The 20,361-nt window shown below is 37.7% G+C and overlaps 1 protein-coding gene across 2 annotated transcripts in view; it reads right to left on the reverse strand.

Moving 5' to 3' along the window:
* Positions 1-20,361, reverse strand: part of LOC139981616 (mediator of RNA polymerase II transcription subunit 13-like) — a 94,171-nt gene that overhangs the window by 43,826 nt on the left and 29,984 nt on the right. For both annotated transcript variants that reach the window (XM_071994136.1, XM_071994135.1), the window contains exons 3-7: positions 18,348-18,432; positions 11,457-11,543; positions 4,020-4,168; positions 3,116-3,319; positions 247-492 (exon numbers count right to left, since the gene is read on the reverse strand). In XM_071994136.1, the coding sequence (XP_071850237.1) occupies positions 247-492; positions 3,116-3,319; positions 4,020-4,168; positions 11,457-11,543; positions 18,348-18,432 (771 nt within the window). The remainder of the gene's footprint in view (positions 1-246; positions 493-3,115; positions 3,320-4,019; positions 4,169-11,456; positions 11,544-18,347; positions 18,433-20,361) is intronic.

The following is a 20,361-nucleotide window of genomic DNA, read 5'->3' on the forward strand; positions in this document are numbered from 1 at the left end:
TACACAACAATAACATTGTCTCTCCTGTCTTCCTTTCAAGATGTACACAGCTAAAGTGAGCTGCACTTTCACAGAATCAGGAAATCATGCATCTGGTGGTATCGCACAACAGCAAAGCTGTCCAGTCATTGCTGTCATTATGTCTTACACACTAACAAAAGAATTGTACATAATTGGCATGATGCGCAAAGTCTGCTAAAAATAATTCCAGGCTGCAAACGTGGCATTTTTTGATATTCGACTGACCTTGTGCAGTGTTTGGATACGACTGGCCGGGCGTGGCCGCCATCGGCATTGGTGAAAGTACGTTGAGACTGGGAGCCATAGGCATCGGTGAAACGGCCGAAGTAGGGTTGTGATGCTGCTGCTGCTGCTGTTGTTGTTGTTGTTGTTGTTGTTGTTGTTGTTGCTGCTGCTGTTGCATGAGCACGTTAGACATGTCATCCTGGACAACAAAGACATAGCAGCTTGGATACAACATCCTAACACCACCTGAAATGTACGAAAAATAATTCAGATAAAGATTTGTCTCTCAAATTGGGGTTGAAGACTTGAGGAGGGTATTACAGAGGTACACCTTGCTTAGAGCAGTCGCAGGTTAATGTTGCATTTATCTGGAATTTTTAGCATTCATATTGTTACTAATAACATATTGATCAGCACTGATGTAATACAGATTACTGTGCTAGAACTTTTATTCTGCGAACCCTAATTAATAAGAAAGTGACCTTTACGTGTAACTGGACAATTTTGTTCACCCAAACAATTATGAATGCATACCACACCATTCTCATTCATATTTTAAAATCATCCAATCAAATCATCTCTATCATGTGACGTTAGACAATAACAAATGCTCCTATTTCACTCATATTATATGTACATTGATGTACTATACTATGTGATCTACTGTACTATGATGTGTATTGATATTGAACTGTACACTAAACTTGCACAGACAACATGTACTGTATACTAGTACTCCCCAATGCATGAAGACGAAATGACAAAGCTAGTAATATTGTAAGTTCTAAGAATAACAGACCGAGAGAACGAGAGATTTGTGCACTAATAGAGAAGACCTACACTATAGTCGTTAGGCTGATTAATCGTGCATTGCCCTTCGGTATAACTCACAGTACATTCTGTTGACTGACTAGGCTAGGCTATATAGTAACATTAACATGTTGTTCTATTGGACCAATCAGTGTCCAGGACTCTGGGTATTCTCTATCACGTCCAAAAGAGACATCATTCGTGATGACAACACGTTAATGAGTTTGGTTTTACCGTAAGACAGTAATGGTTTTATTCATGATTTCTTTGTTTATATTGCGTATATTGTAAGGTTAAATTTCATTCTACATTTGAAGGGGATTAATTTCAAACTGGAAAGCCAGTAAGTGAACATTGCTAAATAAGCTGATCTTCAACACAATATGCCCCCTCTATAGCAATTGGGTGGCATTATATACCTAACATAAACACAGCCACCACACAGTAGCACCCACCAGATCATCCAGTTTTGAACTTTTCAACTCAAAACAAGGAAACTCCTTTGAACAGGCAAGTAAACATTGGAACATGAAAGTACATATGCTGTGATATCATTACAAACTATATTAAGAGAAGGGGACTACAGTAACAATAGAAACATGGCAAAAATCAAGAGGACACTTTGCCAGTACTGCCAATAGGTGAAAAGAGAAAAAGGCCCTTTTTTATCAGACTCTCTGCAAATGAGATTTAAAGAACACAGTGAAGACATCCCTCCCTTGCCTATACTTGCCTAGTCAGTATATGTAGAACAAGCTTTCATATAGTTTACTTATTCTGGTATAATCTATACATACATGTCAGATTGCAGAATGTTATATCAGGGGACTGTTGCTCATGAACTAACTCTTCAGAAATTCTTCTAAATCATCTTTAGGTGAAGGATTATAAACACAAAACTGTCAACAAGATCATTATCAGTGACCCCCATTTGCTCTAAAAGGAACCAGTTCACTCTCCTTGGTAGAGATCAAAGCAGTTTCCTCAAATTTGTCAGAACTGGCTAACACATGAAGTCTGCCAGCAGAATAGACATCCCATTTCTACCAGTAAGAAAATATTGTCATAGACACTACATCTATAAATGATCAGAGAATGGTTGACCTGTTTGTGTTAAGGTCAAGTGGTGAAAGTTGATAAACTGACTGTAGCTTACTGCTTGTGTATTTAATGATCAGAAGGAAATCACCTTTCAATGGTATTTGCATATAATCTTTGACACCCCCTTGGTAAGCTGAAATTAGCAATGACATCTTACAGCTGTTATGTACAGTGAGGTGAAATGGTGAGATGGAAATACTAACTGAAAGTATGCTTTGAAATACTACTGGAAGTGTATGTTTGCAAGTACAATTTAAGTCTAGATTTCATATGCATGATATTTTACCATACAGTGTCCTTTCACATACTGGAGCGCTGAAACCATACTGATCTGTATCTGATCATTATCTGATCATTATCTGAGGATGTCCCTAATTCAGAAGAAAGTCTGAGTCATTTATTTAAATTTTTTAAATATTGCTGTCGATATTCCCTTTTTGAGATATCATGTTTACAATGTATTCAGGTTTTCATCTCTGTTGACTGCTGACCCCAAATGACCTTTGATCTCCATCCAAAAACAATAGGGTGCTTGAACTTATTATAGGAAAGCCACATGCCAACAATGGGAGTCAATAAAGTTCCCATCTGGAGATATCATGTTCACACATGGATTTCAGGTTTTGACACCTCCTGACCTTAAATGACCTCTGAACTACACCAAATTGTATCAAAACGTTACACTACATAAGGCTATCCTACCAAGATGCATGTATACATGAGCTCCTTTGATGTTCAGATTCTACAGCAAGTAACCAAAAAACAAAAATCGATGCTGACTGATTAATAGGGATCCAGCTATGTACAATGCACAGGTGCTCAGATTCCAAATGGTATATTCGGAAAGAAGGGGAAGAAGCCGGTCACAGTGTTGTGGGTAAGTCAGTCAGTGCTAAAACTTAGAGAAGGGAAAGAACATGGTAAGATAGGAAAGCAGTTTAGTTAAATGCTGACTTACCAACAAAGACTTCCACAGCAGGCGGCATGGTACCCTCAACATCCTCGCTCTCTGCACCGAATAACGTTGAGCTTTGAGGATTCTTGATGGGGTAGAAATGACTCCATTCTAAAAGAACCTGCCAAGCCTTTTGATTCTGTTCACTGTTGCCTTTGTAATTTTGACCATACAACACGGCATTGAGACCGTAAGGTGCCAAAATGACTGCAAGATGTAAGAAAGTTCAAAAGTGTGGAATGCATCAGTCAGAGGAACATAACATTCTCAAAATATAAGAAAAATATTAAAAATATAAAAAAATATACAAAACAGGTGCAAAGATGACTAAACATTTGTGTAACCCTATTTATATATCTGCGTCCGCTGTTAGTAATATTTACTTTTCCTTTGAAGGACATCAATATTGGCTCAACATCTCATCACACTGAAAAAATAAACAGCATAGCAGCAAAAGGGATTTCACTTTAATTACAGTGGAGATTGTGACTCCGAAAAATTACTGTGGCGCTTTTAAAAGTAAGATTTCTTGACACCTTCATATCCTGTCCATCAACCTCTCAATAGGTATAGTATATAGAAAGGTACAGTATGCAGAGATGGAGATGGGTAAGAGGGGGAGCAAAATAAATCAATCCTGCTCATGAAACCCCCGAGATGGCTACATGTAGATATAAGGCCTGTAAAACAGCTTTACGAAATGCTAAAAGCAAGATTGAGACCACATCGCTTTCATAACATGGCACTCTATGACATCGGAACTGCCGCTCAATTACTACGACAAATTTAAAAATATATATCTGCCAAATCATAGTCGACGTCTTCCATTCCATTGAACACAAGAAATGCTAACTATCAAGAGTCCTGCGACCTTAAAACATGCTTTCAGTTGCTCATTGGTTGTTACCTTGAAAACCATTTGAGTATCCATTCGCAGTGGCTTCCAGATGCTCTGGGGTAAGTTTCGTCACTGGCGGATGTTGGCTGACGTCGACACTCGAACAGACGGTGCTCTCCCCGTGTAAGAAAAATGATAACTTGAAGGACAGGTGGTCACTGAAATGTGAGAGGGAGGGAGAGAGAATTTAGGGAGGCCAAATATAGATAGTCAAATAGTAGGTATTTATACATACCTACACAGTTTATACAGTTTCACAATCTGACAGACAAACTATAGAACATACAGTACAAAAGAAGAGAACAATATGTCGTTGGAAAGGACGGTGCGGTTTAATCTCTTCAATATACCAAATTCATGTCCAGAAATGTTGAAAAAAACAAAAAACATTGACTTTCTAACTGCACAAGAGAGGCACCATGTTTGCTGCATCTGAATGCACTTTACCAGTACCACACAAGTTCATTGTAACGTCCATGACAATTTATCGATTGAGAGCCCATCAATAATTCATCAAACTTCAGTACTGTTCACACAACAAAACCAATTCATAAATTAATCAACTTCGATCATACAGAAAGAGAAGTATTTTCCTGCATGAGAAATAGCACACGGTACACACATTTACCGAGCTGGAATATGACTTTTTTACTTTTAGATCAAATTCAAAACTTATCTGGGTGACGATATATCAAGAATTTTTGGAACAGTCATAAATTACTTGCTCACTACTCTGGATAAATTTGTTGAAGGCTGTCATAGTTTAAACTGCAATATATGAACAATACTTGGTACAGTAGGCAGGCCTTTGCAAATTTTGCAAAAATATGTACTCAAAATATCATTTTGTCAAACTTAAAATTTCCCACTTCCAGAAATAAGTGAACTGTACTGATTTTGCTGACTTACAGTATAACAATCTCAATTACATCTACTGGCAGAATAATGCAAGTGCATAACTTCGCCAGTCAAATATCCTGAATTTCAAGGCCTATACAGTACTGTAGGTTGGTTGAAGGCTGCCACTATGTATGTTCAAAACATTAAATTATTAATAACCATTCACTGCCAGCCACTTCTAGATAAGTTATCATTATCATTATTTATTGGTACTGTAATCATAGTTGAAAGCACTGATATTTGAAGTAGTAATGTTATGGGATCCTCAAGCCCCCTCCTCCCCCCACCCCCTCCAGTACTTTATACTGTACATGCAGAGTAAACGACTGTTATCCCAGCATTCCAAGATCAAATCTTTACTGTACCTGCACCACCCTCCTAAATAGATAAACAGATTGCAATTAAATAAATACATACTGTAAGTACAGCACTGTACAGTATAGTCTCACTAGTAGACCTACAGTAGTCCTGATGTAGTACAGTATTGCGCAGTGTACACAAGCTACTGTTTGCCACAGACTATTTAACTAACAATTTAACAAACAATAATCCACCAATAATTTTAAATGGTGTTTGCATAAAGTCTGCTGCTGTTGTATTATAATTATAGTTATCTGAAGCCCAAGACTGAGCGACTGCAAAACCTAGAACAAAGGAAAAAGGTAACCTCCCAACACCTTTATCTTTCATGATCGAAATCTTTGTGATGAACAACCTGTCCCACCTCCACCTCCCACCTCCCATCCCACCTCCCCGTCCCACCTCCCACCTTGGAACAAGTAAGTTTTTAGATTTATTACACTTTAAATGACATAAATTATACTCTGGTGGCAAAAGTTCACATTACTAGTGACATCTTACTATAAAATAATCAACGCACTGTTACAGGTTGGTAATCGCTAGAACATTAAAACATCAATCTTTTGCAATGCTTTGTAACCTTCCGATGCCCACAGAGTCAAGACACACACCTCTACCCTCTTAAATTAGATCTACCCACTGATGGGCTGATGACATCGGTACAGTACAGTTAGACCTGTGCATTTTCTGTCTCTTCAAACTCGGAAAATAAACATTCAATTATTTCCCTGCCAACTGATTTTAGTGTGAGCTTAATGCTGTATCATGTGTATCTGTAAAATTGCTACTTCCTGTCATACAATACAAAGACCGGCATGACCCTCCACATTGCGTTACAATACTCGGTAGTGTAATATCATCAGAGACCACTCTCATACTGTACGTATGCACTATAACAGTACTGGATGTCTTTTAAAGCGCCAAATGTTATGCAATACTAAAAGCAATACCAGCAAAAAGTCTGTCTGAATATCCAGAGTAGCAAATTGTGTGTTCTGTAGTGTAAAAGAGTTTGTGGTACAGTATATATTTCTCTTTCCGAGATTCAGCACTGCCTGCTTAGCAGCTGTAGTGTGCATGATCCTAGTGTTGTCATATATATGGTTAACAAATCTGTGTACTGTACATATCACATGCTAATTCACCATTGTTTAGACTGTGTAGAGAAGTAGATTGAGGCTGCCACCATGCACCCCGATTAATAAGGATAATAGCATTGGAAGCGATCCTTATCATCATTGTTCAATCTGCCCCTCAAAGTCAACAACAGCTGTAATAAGGCCTAGCCTCTATATCTACAAAGTATACACATCTAGTTTGCTAACTGATATGATCTATAGAGGTGATGCCTGCCATTCAGCAGTGTACATGTTTCATACTGTACACAGTTTAAAGTGTTTGGTACATAATTTATGTTAACTGTACACTGATTCAAAACTCATATATGTTAGCCTGAACACTGTTGACCAACACAGAGCAAACATTTGAATTTCAATCAGGTTTCCAGATATTTTATCTACTCCATCAATTATCACCCAAGCTATAAGACCACATACAGTATGAACAATGTAAGGCACATCTCTACATTCTTTTGTTGTTTTTTATCACCAAAAGCAATATTAAATTAGGGGAGTAAATGACTTTAACGTTCAATGTTAAAACAAATTATCACCTAGGTATTTTGGCATTTTATGCATTAATGACTTGGATTTCTAAAACCACTTAAAGTGTTGACTTATTCATCACTGTTTGAACCGAAACTTAACTATGAATGTTACTCGAATTGCACCTGTCAAGAAAATGCAGCATTGATCGTTTAGAATGATATTTAAAAAGATGAATTCAAACTGCTGTAACAGAAGATGCACTGTAGGATATCCCAGTGTTATGATTTGTCATGCTAATTCATCTAGCTAACCATTATATACATTCGCTACACACAAAACCGGTCCTGTTTCCTTTTCTCAGATGTCCAAAGGAAAATCTGTCGTCCAAAAACTGCAATTGGTAAAGTCTGTTATTTCTAACAACCTATTAATTTAAAACAATATATATTCTATACCACATAGTCTTATGTGAGGAGAGAGTTAGAGTACTAGCTGTATACATGGAGCTGGTGTTTCTTGAGCTCTTAAAATGAGACATTTGTACAATGTAATATAGATTGAAACATCTCTCGTGGTTGCTCTTTCAATGACTTTGTATTTCTAATGTAATTCTGTAATTTAGGAAGACACCTTACTGTTTGATTCTGTCAATGTTACAGATTCGTCTCTTAGCATGGTTCTTGAAGATAGAACAAGCAATGTGAACATGATCGATAATTCATGCGATTATTCAAAGCTCTAAAACTCGGTACGTTCTTCTTCTTCTTCTCCTTTTTATTTTTTTTCTATTTTCCAACTGTGGAATAAGGGAGATCTATGCAACAAATGTAAAATCCCTACAGTACACAACTAACTAATGAAACCATCTAGGCACTATACCATCAGACAGTCATTCCATCGGTCTTAATTCAAAACGTTAGCCAAATCTATTATTTCAAACCATATTGAGAACTACCGACGTGAACAGAACATAAACAGCAGTAGTCAGAACAATGAAACACATCTCTCATCCCTTACAAGCCAAGGTGAACAACACATCTACTAGATGATTAATCAATAGACCACACCAAACCCACATTAAAACACAAGAGAAAGTCTTGACGCTTTGTCCAATACAGAGCTACTACTGTACACAGACAAGTGCTGCATGCATCAATAACAGAAGAAGTTATTACTGCAGTGAGCACTGGGCAGCTACTCTGTAGTAAACGCCACAGTCAATTAATACACACAACAACAGTGGCTTTAGCAGATAACAGATCTCTCTCTCCCTCTCTCTGTACTGTAGGCAATGAACCATACACAATCCATGACAATTTGGCACTACTTAGAATATGATTGAGGTTATTTAAATACCCAGGGACTCAGAGGTCAAAGTCTCACCCCTGCTGGGCCTCTCTCTGTGGTAAACAAGGCTAAAGCTGAAGCACATAACCACTAGCTGCTATGAGATTGAACATTAACAGATAAATCAACTCTTTGAAACATTATCTGGTAAAGGCAATGTTGAGTATCTGAGAGATAGTGCCTAAAGAAATGGTGTGATTGTTTACAAATGAGTTGCCAAGAGATGTGAAAGTTCTCTCTTTACAAACATATATGTATATATGGAAGTTTGCATACAATATCACCCAAGTGACAGCCTTGGCCTTAGATACTATCACATGGCCACCTGCTGTGTACATTACATCTCAACAACCCTGCCTGCCACTGGTTTTGGGAATACATCTGCAATGCACAGGCAGCGGACCCAGACTTACAGTATACCAGCCATGTTGCTTTAGAGCAAGTCATAAATCTGTCAGAACAATAATGTTAATTAGCAGGCTGTGGTTACTGACATTAATTGTGTAAATGAGATGACATTAATTGTGTAAATGAGATACACCTAATTAGAATGATGACATTAACTACTGTAGGCAGAACAAATTTTCCAGGGTTGACAGAAAGTTTATATTATAAACGAAAGGTTTATACAGCAGGATAAAGAGAAATCAACTCTTGGGCAAGATTTCCATTCCCAAACCCAAATTGGTGATCAAGACATAAAAGTATTGTATTTTCAAATTTTTATCCTTTAAAAGAATTAAAACTAGAAGCTACAGCATGTAACCCATGATGTCAGCTTGCATGCATGTAAAGCACTTAAAGTATTTATCAACATTACGCCAAATAAAAACAAATGTCCGCAATGAGTATTCATGAGCAAATTATGTAGAATTTTTTCGCTAGCTGGGGAGAGAGGGAGGGGCATAGGGGTAGGAGGCAGGGGGCTGGAGCCCCCCCAACCAAATATTTTTGTGAAAATTCGGGCAATATGCTGAGAATTTTTCGGGCACCTACTGAAAGAAAAATAAATTGCAATGATGTAGCTTAAGGAAATCAATATTTTTAAAATATCTCCTTGGTAATTAAAAAAAGTTCTAAGCTTGCCCGACTTAATCGCCATTACTATTGTAAACGAGAGTTTTTACATTATTGGCACTCCGTGCTTTTGTCCATCTGCATAAGACATTAAGTTGTTTACATTAGCATCCGGTGGATGATGGGATGTACAAACCGATGCATGCCTATATGATATGTACATTAAAAATGTTGGTTATATTTTCGGGCAAGTCATTACAGCCTCCCCCCCCAAATCAAATTGGGCTCCTACGCCTATGGGGAGGGGGGTGGGGATACTGTTTATTCTGTACTCACTATGCAGTGACTGTTTCATAAATTAACTTTTCTTCACTGGCTACAGAAATTCTTTCGCAAGCAATGGGAGGCTCACGGTGATGCACTGGTGCTAACTTATGTATAGAGACTAAACGATACCAGACGTCTGGTCAACATGTACAGTATGCTGTATCAATAGTACTGAGTTACTCATTATGGTTCAGCTGATGTAACTTGGTACAGTGTTAACGTAGCAGTTCTACTGTAAACAACAAGAATACAGACTAAACCATTCATGGCAGACTCTAAAAGCAAGATCAGCTAAGTGAAGAGAACAAGTGATAATGATCTACTAACAGAAGGTAGTGTGTGATTTTTTTGGGGGGTGGGGGGTGGGGGTGGTGGGCACAAATGTTGCCTGATGTCAGTCCTGAGTAGGGATCTGAGGGATGTTCCCTCTCTTTTGAGAAATTTTTGCTTGGGGTTAGAGTACTTAGATGCAAGAAGGTGTTATCATTTCCATCACTTTATATACATGTTTGTAGTACAAGATATCTCTTTTTAGCATACGTGTGTTAAATAAATGTAAGTGATTAGGAACAGAGTCTGAATGGCCCGATATTTTCCACGCCTGCAAAATTTCCCAATTTTGAAAAACCTCCAATTTGTTCATCTTCCAATTGTGATTAATACTAAAGGATAAAGTCGGGCAACTGAATCAAAAGAAGCCATTAATTACACACGAATGAATGTTCAGTTTGGTAGAGACTATTGAAGGACATGCACCCTTATATTTCAGAAACACTCCATAGGTTTTGTCAAATCCATGGGACTTAACAAAAATTAACCAAAAGTGCTGTCATTTGGCATTGTAGAATGTCTTCCCTTCTCACCCGTGACAGTGTTTCATAACAAGCTCACTTAGTACTCTCATCTCTCATTTTTGAACGCACTTTTCTGTTTCAAATGTGTCAAGTATTCTCTCATTTCAGCTGTCCCAAAGTTTAACCATTCTCCTCTTCCATCAGTTTAGCAAAATTCAAGAGATACCCCCGACCGACGATGTTTTCTTCATCTTGATCTGAGCAATCACGAAAACCTAATTTGTTTTCAATCTAACACTGCAAAACGATCTTCCACCAAAGTAGGGCATCCCTTGAAATAACCGGTGGTTGTGTAAAAAACCTTGCAGAGTCTCCCCTTAAACCGTCAGAAAGCTTTCTCATTTGAAATGCCACTTCAAGCACAGCCCACTCGTCTGGGGAAACCAAATCTCTTTAATTGACAGCCACTGTTTAGCAAGACGCAATGGAGTCCTCCTTGCTTCTGAGACCCAGCTCTTCATACATTATGCACATAATTAATCTGTACGCTGACCATTTACTGAGTCAATGGGAATGCAAGGTTACGGAGACTGCTAATTCATCACAGAGGTGAGAAGACGAGTAATCTCATAATATGTAAGTTTATCGCATTTTAAGGACAAATTTCGGTTTGGATCTTCGAGAGAGCAAACCACATAAGGGGAAGGGGGAGGGGCATTATCACCTAAGCTAAAGGCACATATAAATAAATATACATATTGCATCAACAATTACCGCACGAACAGGTACAGAAACTTTCCACTCGTCAATATATATCGGGGAATCACCTCACAAATTGAAAATGGCCACAACAACAATGCAAAGTTTATTCATGGGAGAAAAATCCTGAAAGCTGAATCTGTGAATTATATACATACTGTACACTCTACTTTGGTAAAGTGCTTATCATGTCATTTACACAGTCTACACCAGATTAGGCTGATGTATAGCTTACTATTTGCCTACCATTTTGTTGATGGATTGAAAAGATGGCGGGACGACTTGATCATCTCATGAAGGAGGGAGGCTGGGGGAGGGCATCCCCTAAAACTCACCTGTAATTTTCACCATTAACCGGCAATTCTGGGTAGGGTTTCACAAACCATTTTCCCAGCCTCACATAGTTTTGAGTAAGCAAACGTCTGCAACACAAGAAGAGAACATATCATCGTTATATAGGTCAGCGTAAGGTAACTGCGCAGATGAATAATGACAGATGAATTATAAGTACTACATGTTGAAATGATGACGATCTCTTCAAGCTGCCCAGGTAGATATCAGAGAATGTGTTGAGTGCAATCAGGTCAAAGAAAAGAAAATTACCATTTCAAGAGTTCGGTAACAAGCAGAAAGCAATGGGGTAAAATATTTCCACTTCACAGATGAATTAAGCCACAAAATTTACATTTGATAATTTGCTAACGGATACAAAACACTGTCAGTCCAGGTTGGATATGACAATGTTAATTTTGGAGAAAGGACCCTTTAAACAAATTTGTGAAGGTCATGATCAACTAAAGTGGCTGAACTATTAAGGCTAATTACACAGACTGTTAGGTTACAGTACAGTAATTCCTCATAGGCAACACAATTAACTCAATGGGAAACCACAGACTTTTATGGCCTCAAATGACATTCTTGTACAATGATTACAACTTTGTCAAGGAAATATGGTTGTTGGATGTTACATAAGAGTGCTGCTCTCTTGTAAATATAAATATAATAGAACTTGTGTTTGGGTTTAATTATGAGAATTTATAACAACAATGGTTTACAACAACAGAGGTCATCATCTCGGGACACCTTAAAAGAGCACTCCAGAGTTTTAGCATATTTTAAAGATGAATATCTTGAAAACCTCAGACACTGTTGAAACATCACTGTAGCTCTCAAACTTTTCCTTACCTTGAACCATCTATATCACAAGTAAAATTCTGCACAGAGGCATCCTTTAAGGGTATGGAGAAATACTTACAATATCATCAACTTTGTGACTCAACAATGACCTAAGAAAAAGGTTTATGGATTATTGACCTCTTGTTCCTTATCAACCTTGATGACTGCCATTCCCCTCCCCCTGCCCCCCCCCACCCCACAAAGGAAATCCACTCAGACAAAAAGAAGGGACATTCTGAAATGCTTTGCGTAGTTTTCAACAAGGGCCTCTAAATGAAACCCTGATCTTTGGTACCACTGTAAGATCATGTGAAAATCAGTCCTCGAGGAAACTTGGCAAAGGGACAAATTAAACAATACATTGGACCAAGATAACCCCTATGTACAGTAGGTGACACTTGACCTCAAACTACTAAATACTAAATGTATCAACAATTAAATAGAACTTGTAACAAGCACCAGTCATTTCTGTGCAAAAGGAAGAAAGTAATTTGTATATTTTGAACCATTTACTCAGATACATTAAAATAGCTTTTTATTGGGGGGGGGGGGGGAAGGGGGAGAGGCCTAGACTGTCATGAATCCCATCTGGCATACTATACTAAATTAACAAATAAACTCTCGCAACAAGGACAGACCCTTGTTAACTTGTCAAGTTTTTAAATACCAATACAGAGTAATAGGAAAATTTCTCCAATTTTAACAGAAAGTTCCAATTTACTATTTGTATGTGGTATATACGCCATGAAAAGGCATAACCTGCAGACGAAACTTTTGTACAAATCTAAAATGTCCAATATCCAAAAAGATTGTTGCTAAAGTTTTCAAAAATGGAAATACATATCTTGCCACAACTCTAACAAAATAGAAAGAAATGAAGACATAATTATGATTTTACAGATTACCAGATCAGACTCACAAAAAGTAAAACAAGGTGTTCTTTTTGCCTCCATAATTGCTTCCGTCAATCATAAAGTGCTAACTTTTGGTTAAAAATTTCATGGTTTCTGCATATTCATTACATTTATGAGTGATTATTCTAGAAATGTGTTAGGCTGTTAAGTGTATGTTACATATACTGTACACCACTTGGAGTGAATATTAAACGTCATCATTTTTCACGGATTAAAGTGTCAATTGTGTGTGCAACCTTTGATGCCCCCAACCATCCCGTGTAACAACAGTTGCATATAATTTACATAGGGTTGTGTAAAGTACAATTCAGTCTACCGATAAGTAATAGCACACATGTTACACACATGTACGTATAGTATGTACAATACTGTACCGACTCTTGTCAAAATAGTACAACTCCTGTGTACAGAAAACAACTATACTACAGGCCTACATCTTGGCACCTTTATATAGCAATTTGCCCAATTTTACATCTATGCTTCTTGCAATTTTGTGATATTGGATAAAATTATTGCCCGCTATTTATGTACCTGTGCTTGGAATAGTTTCAAGATATCAGTTGCTACCACCCTCCCTCTATAGTATTTCTTCCACCAATCTTTTTTTACAGGCTACAACATACAGTAATGAACTACTGAACTCTTATCATTACATATCTGTCCATTGTACTGATTGGTGGACATACGTAACAAGATGTCTGTGCAGTATCTGTAAAACGACCGGTACGCCAGTCTTATGATATGTCGTCATGTAATTATTAACACTGAATATCAATAAACGTGATTTGCATTTTATTAAAGTAATATTACAGCTGTATGCAGTACCATAGCTAACTGACAAAGCATTGTACACCAGGCAGTCCACACAGTTCATGTGCTATACACAGCTCTCTTCAATTGGGTCAGTCGAGTCATTTTCCTACTGATTTCCACTTGCCTGTACACTGTTGTTTATGAACCCCAAACCTTGACTTTTAGTGGCATTTTGACTGTACACATGATATCTTCCGACCAGCATAACACTAACAACGTGTATAGTCTTTGTCTTCCTTGTGTACCGTAGTGCCTGACATTCACAACATCCTAACAGGAACTGCCTGCTTAACCAACAAAACCTGGACAACAGTCCTGTGGGAAATCTACATGGACAAGTGTAATATTACAGAATAGTTGTAATATCCTACAGCTGTACAGCTGTTTATAAATGACAAAAAGTTGCTGGTCAAACATGCTGTGCATTATCTTAACAAACTTGTATGTATGGCTGTTTAAGTATATTACTGAAACAAACCTCTTAATAGTAAATAATAGTGATGCACATTATGAACACCATATACTGTACTATAAGTCATCGCAACATGATCTTTCCAACATTTATAAAGAAAATGCACATGTATTCAGCTAAACAACACTTTGAAAAGGGCTTTATAGAGCTTAGTAGTTTCTAATGCAATCAGTCTCAATGATTTACAGAATGAGTTATCACACATACCAGACATAAATGAATGCACAGGGTGCCAACTGTAAATGAAATGTAATCAACTTCAACACTCCAATGATAGGATCACCAGAGGCACAAAAAGTATTAACATTTTATCCTGTTAAAGCACAGAATGATTGGGCACTCCAATAAACAAACAAACAAGGAATTAAACCTCTTGCAAGCAGACTTGAGACCAAACTAGTTTATTCCACACACACACACACACACACATACAGAGAGACTGCACAGATAAACATATAGATCTCTACATCCATACCTCTTTAGTCAGTACTTTTGCATCGTCACTAATATTGATTTTTCTCCCCCTTGTTGAAGGCATACCCCATTAGCTGAGGTATGGTAGATAATTCATGGAAATGCATGAAGGATTTATTCATGTGCATGAATTATTTTTCTGGAAGGAGTTCTACTGTAAGTCATCACTGAGGCACAAATTAACTGTGCAGTCTTGGCTGGGCTCACAATTCACACCACCAGTTCATGGAAATCTGTCTGTAGGCTACTGTACATCCATACTATATGCACAGAGTAGAATATTCCAGCTCTTAGGGACAGCCTTGGATGCTCTCTGTATATACTCAGTCCAGGCTTCGTCTTACAAATATGAACTAATAATGAGTAAGAGCGTCTGATTCGCTTTGGGGGGCTGTAATTGGTTGATATAGTCTATTACTTTCATTTAATTAACTCAGATAAGAGATCTAGCAAATTGCTGTGCCCAAAAAAACAACTCCGAGGGGCAGAAATTAGCACAAAAGTGCCGTTAAGCCCATAAAGGAATGGATTAGAAAAAGACAAATTGTTTGGAACTTTGGAATTAATCCAGTTTGGTTTTCTAAAGGATATTACATTTCAAAATGAGTAGCTGACTAACTTATCATGCACTGAACATATCTTTTGCAAAAGAGGTTTGTAGATCACAAGACAGATCTGAGCATTTACAATGCAAAACTTACTGGTTTAGGGATTTACAAGCAGCAATACTTTAATACCTGTCTCCCAATCAATAAACTGTACATGCACTTTCCTAAACTACTGTACATGATTGGAACCATTCAGCAACGTGCCCCCACTTCATGTTTATCACAGTAGGGGTTCTGTGATGTCATTGCAGCAGATTTTCTCCAAAACCATTACTGTCCTTTTATAATCTACTTGTTGATTTATCCTTGAAATGTGATACGGTCATTGGAATGCTTACCTATGTAGCTGTCAATGTTCTGTGTATTTAGAATTTCATTACAATGCAACTTTTTTGTAGACATAATAGATTCCTCTGTGAATCAATTAAACACTTAAAAGAAAAACAAACACTATTTCAGATGAATTGCCACGATGACAACTCTGCTGTTGCCAAATAGATGCATTCAACAAAATATCACAGAATTTGAAAATTCATATCTTTGTCAAACAATGTGCTACTGTAGGAGGTTCCCTATCTTTAGATTTTGACCGTCTACTTCAGCCATGGAGATTTTCATCGATAGCCACAACTTTTGCCATGAAATTAGTGGAAATACTCAGTGGTAAATATGTACACAGGTTTAATGTGTCATTAACAAAGGGTTTTTAAAGTGTTGCTTAAGGTAAACTTGCAGTACTATCAAAATAACTTCAAATCGTGCAATCAGTGCCTATACAACATAGCAACGTATTAACTAAATGATACAAAAACGGGGAAAAAGCCTAAGACAAAACACATGAAAAAGTCAACGGATATATACTTATGGAGCAGTCTGAAAGCATGCTTAGCAAATAGCAACTTCTCCGTCAGATTATAAATGTCAGATTATGAATTCCAAAACAGACTCAGAAAACGTCTCAAAACCAGATTTTCCATTGAAACGAGACCATCACCAGAATAGGCTTCGATACTTCCTACTAGGGAGGAGGTGATGGGAGATGACCTAGAGGATGGTCAAGGGTGCAGTGCTTAAATATGTTACTAGGCTAAGTAGACGGGCAGGTGCAGAGACAGGTAAGAATGGAGTGCAGTATTAAATTAGACCGGATTCAACAAACAGGCAACTCAACTAGTGACTGCTTCAATTGGCACATGTATACATATATGCTGTCTTTGGATAAGGGTAAACGAAGTATACTGTACAACAGACTATGTAGATTTCAATTCCAAAGTATGACTCTTTCTGTTCAGCTGGCTATGCCTACTCAAGGGTACTGTAGTTTCTGGCTGGTGACCACAGCCAAAACACTGGCTATATACAGTAAGCTGTGTTCAAATTTGAGAACGCAAGGGGAACCTGAACTCGCATGGGCAATCAAGATCGCAGTGTGGATGCTCCCGTAGTCAAGATCAGACCCCCTAACCTGATCTCCCTTTCGGGGAGGATGAAGGGTGACGAAGATTGTAGAGTGGACGCTTGCGGGATGAAGCGTCCCAAAATCTCCGTTCACTTGACCTTGTCGTTTCCACATAAACTGGCACAGAAGTAATACACGAACATACATAAAGCCCTCACATTAAGGTGACCAGACGTCCCCGATTTTCGGGGACAGTCCCCGAATACAGTGTGCTGTCCCCGATGAACAAGTGTCCCCGAAAATGTCCCCAATTCGTCAAAATGTTCAGGAATTTCGAAAATATCCCACATTATTAGTAAAATAATTGTAAAAACAAAATTTAGTCAAGTGAGCAGTCGCAGAACGGAACAGGTGGGCCAGTGTAAAGTGGAAACACTGTTAAAAAACATGCTAGATCGATCTAGCCTAGCACTCTTTCGACCGTATAATTGGCAACTACGGCGACACGACACTTATAGTGTGAGCATGAGCAACTCACAAGCTCTTAAAGAACCACGTAAAGTTAGTGAATTTCATCTAAGAAAAGCTACATTTTTGAAAAAAAAATTGATTTAAATAGTGCTACTAAGTATCACCATTTTACATCTAAGCACCTTAGGCACTTGAAAATTTTCCAAAGGGGAGGGGGACACCCCCTCCCCTTAGACCCCTCCCCCATATCAGTCACGCAATAAATGTCCCCGATTCCAGTCGGGAAATTATGGTCACCTTACCTCACATTGAACTGGAAACGATCATCACAACCTTTTTGTTTGTTGTTGATCCACCTAGCGTCCTCAAATGTGGAAGCATCTGGGTTCAGTTTTATTACCTCTCCAGGGCAAAGCAAGATCCTGTTACTCCATGTGAACAAGGCTAAATGTACTGCCACCATTTAAGGGGCTAGATAGCTCAGTTGGTAGAGGGCTGGGGCTTGTGAGGGGTCACTGCAAAACTCAACTGCAACAGAGAGGGACTAGCTGTGCTCAGTCAAGCGTACCTCATATTACCTGGCCCCTCTCTACCTCTCCCGAATGATTCCGAAATTATGCAAAGCCATCGACAGGCTTAAGTCCGATTAGGACAACAATAGATCTATATGGCATCTCAAACTATCAGCTCAGCACAACTCGATTGCTTGTTCACGGTTACTTCATGGTATAGTAATTACATTAATACTGTTTAAATAATTTCCCGGTCACTTTTCCATTGTTCATCTACTTGTAAAATACTTACTCGATTTAATTAGATTGTTGCATATAACCGTAGTATTTATCTAACATTTCTAATATATTTTTCACGCTTGTAATCTGTAATAGGATCATTCATACCTTTCTATGAGATTGTGAAGAGACTTGAAGAGTAATGTTCTGCATTCGTATGACAAGCTGTTCTCCCAGACACCTTGGCATTGCTCTGAAAAATAAATGTAATAACATAAAAAAATATTAATTCATGATGATGAAATTACTGCTCTGAAGAAGAATGTAAGTGTACGATCCAATCAAACAGCTTCTTTGTGTTATGATGAACATTTGATAAGTGTTTGATATTATTTACATACCATAAACCCCATTTTGTTATAGTACTTACACCACATCAGCTAATACTCATATTTCACTACAAACATAAACAAGAGCCCAAAGGACACTATGGTTCCTTGCTTAGTGGAATATTAAAAGTGTTACAGTATGTCATCACCCAATATTATTTTTGATAAAAGGAATGCATCATATCAACTTCACACAAATGGACAGGTTCCAAAGCTGTCACTTCATAAAAATGTTTAGGCCCACATTAACCATAACTCTATTAACCAATAACTGTATTCCAAGTTAAAATACAATCCGATAAAATGTTGTGGAGACATTGAAACTTAAAAGTTTTGGCCCCTCACCAAAACATATGGCCTGCTAAAATTTTGCACAGGCCTACAGTAAATGGTCCCAAAAATATTTGGCACAAACAAACTGGTTCAAAAATATATTTTTCCGCCAAGCATTGCACACCCAAAATGTGGACCTAAATGGTCCCAGAATATTGGGCTTCACAAATTTGGGCCCAAAGAATGGGTCCCAAAAATTACGTAGCACCATATACGGTACAGTATCTCCCTAACCTTAGGTTACAGAAAGGTTTGAAGATGTATATCTATACTATGGAGACTTGTACAGGGATCATAGTGGCGAGTGAATTTTGTGTTTTGACAAGTAGACTTTTAGTCATAATTTTTCGCCAAATGGTGAGTACTTTTAAGTAATTGTTGAGGCCTGATACATATACTGTATGTATGTATGTACTGTATATACTCATACAGTATATATTGTAGTTGGGCTGGATCCAAAAACCTCTACAGAAACATCAAACATGTGTGTTGCAATTCAGGAAATGACTAGTGTGAACTTGGATTTTAGCCAGTATCATTTTTAAAGCACATGTACACAGTATGTATTTTTTTAACAAGTGGCTACAAGTGTGAAATTCTAGTCCTGTCAACCCTCTCCTAACACACAATACCTGGAAGCAATGACACGACACCAGGTAAACCACCTCATACTTATAGTTCCTAATACCGAGCCTTGCCATTGTACAATAATAAACGCTGTTTCATTGTATCCACTGTAAGTACAGTACATAGGTTCACGGCCAAAGCACACAACACATATTATGCATGTACTGTGTAGGTAACTATACAGTTCAGTGCTCAGCAAGCACATCTAATACTAATCAGGTCATGCTATGACTGCAGCAAAATAATCCCTGTAGGGGGCATGCAGTATTGCAGTTACCAAAGTTAACTTATGTACATTGAGCCACATCAAACTACAGTAGTTGTCTCAGGATGCTTTTCCACTTGTTACTACGGTACACAGTACATGACATGTATGGACATGATGTGTACAGTAATTCTCAGTATGCAAGGAAGTAATATTTCACTTATATACATTAATTAGTCATTATTAAATTACATTAATTTGTAATTAGTAATCATTCTATGACCATCTATAGAGTACTAAAGGGACAAAGAGAAGAAAACAAAACGAATACGGCAAATATTACCGTTTAGCAGAAACTACTAGTTAAAGATTCATAACCACATCAAAATTTTGAGGTAAACTCTTACAATAGATGCAATTCACGTCAACTTGTCAAATTATGTTAAACCAAACCACACATCAAAGACTTTGTTTCTCTGTGATCATTATCAACTAAGCAACAGACTATCCTACAGTAAATGTAAGTACTGTACGACGTCATTAGATTGGTTGAAGATATGTATAAAACAATGTGTATCTATTCAAATGCTGACATACTATGCCCAGAGTTGCTCATAGATTCCTCTGA

Source organism: Apostichopus japonicus, chromosome 15 (genome assembly GCF_037975245.1).
Source record: "Apostichopus japonicus isolate 1M-3 chromosome 15, ASM3797524v1, whole genome shotgun sequence".
Lineage (NCBI taxonomy): Eukaryota > Metazoa > Echinodermata > Holothuroidea > Aspidochirotida > Stichopodidae > Apostichopus > Apostichopus japonicus.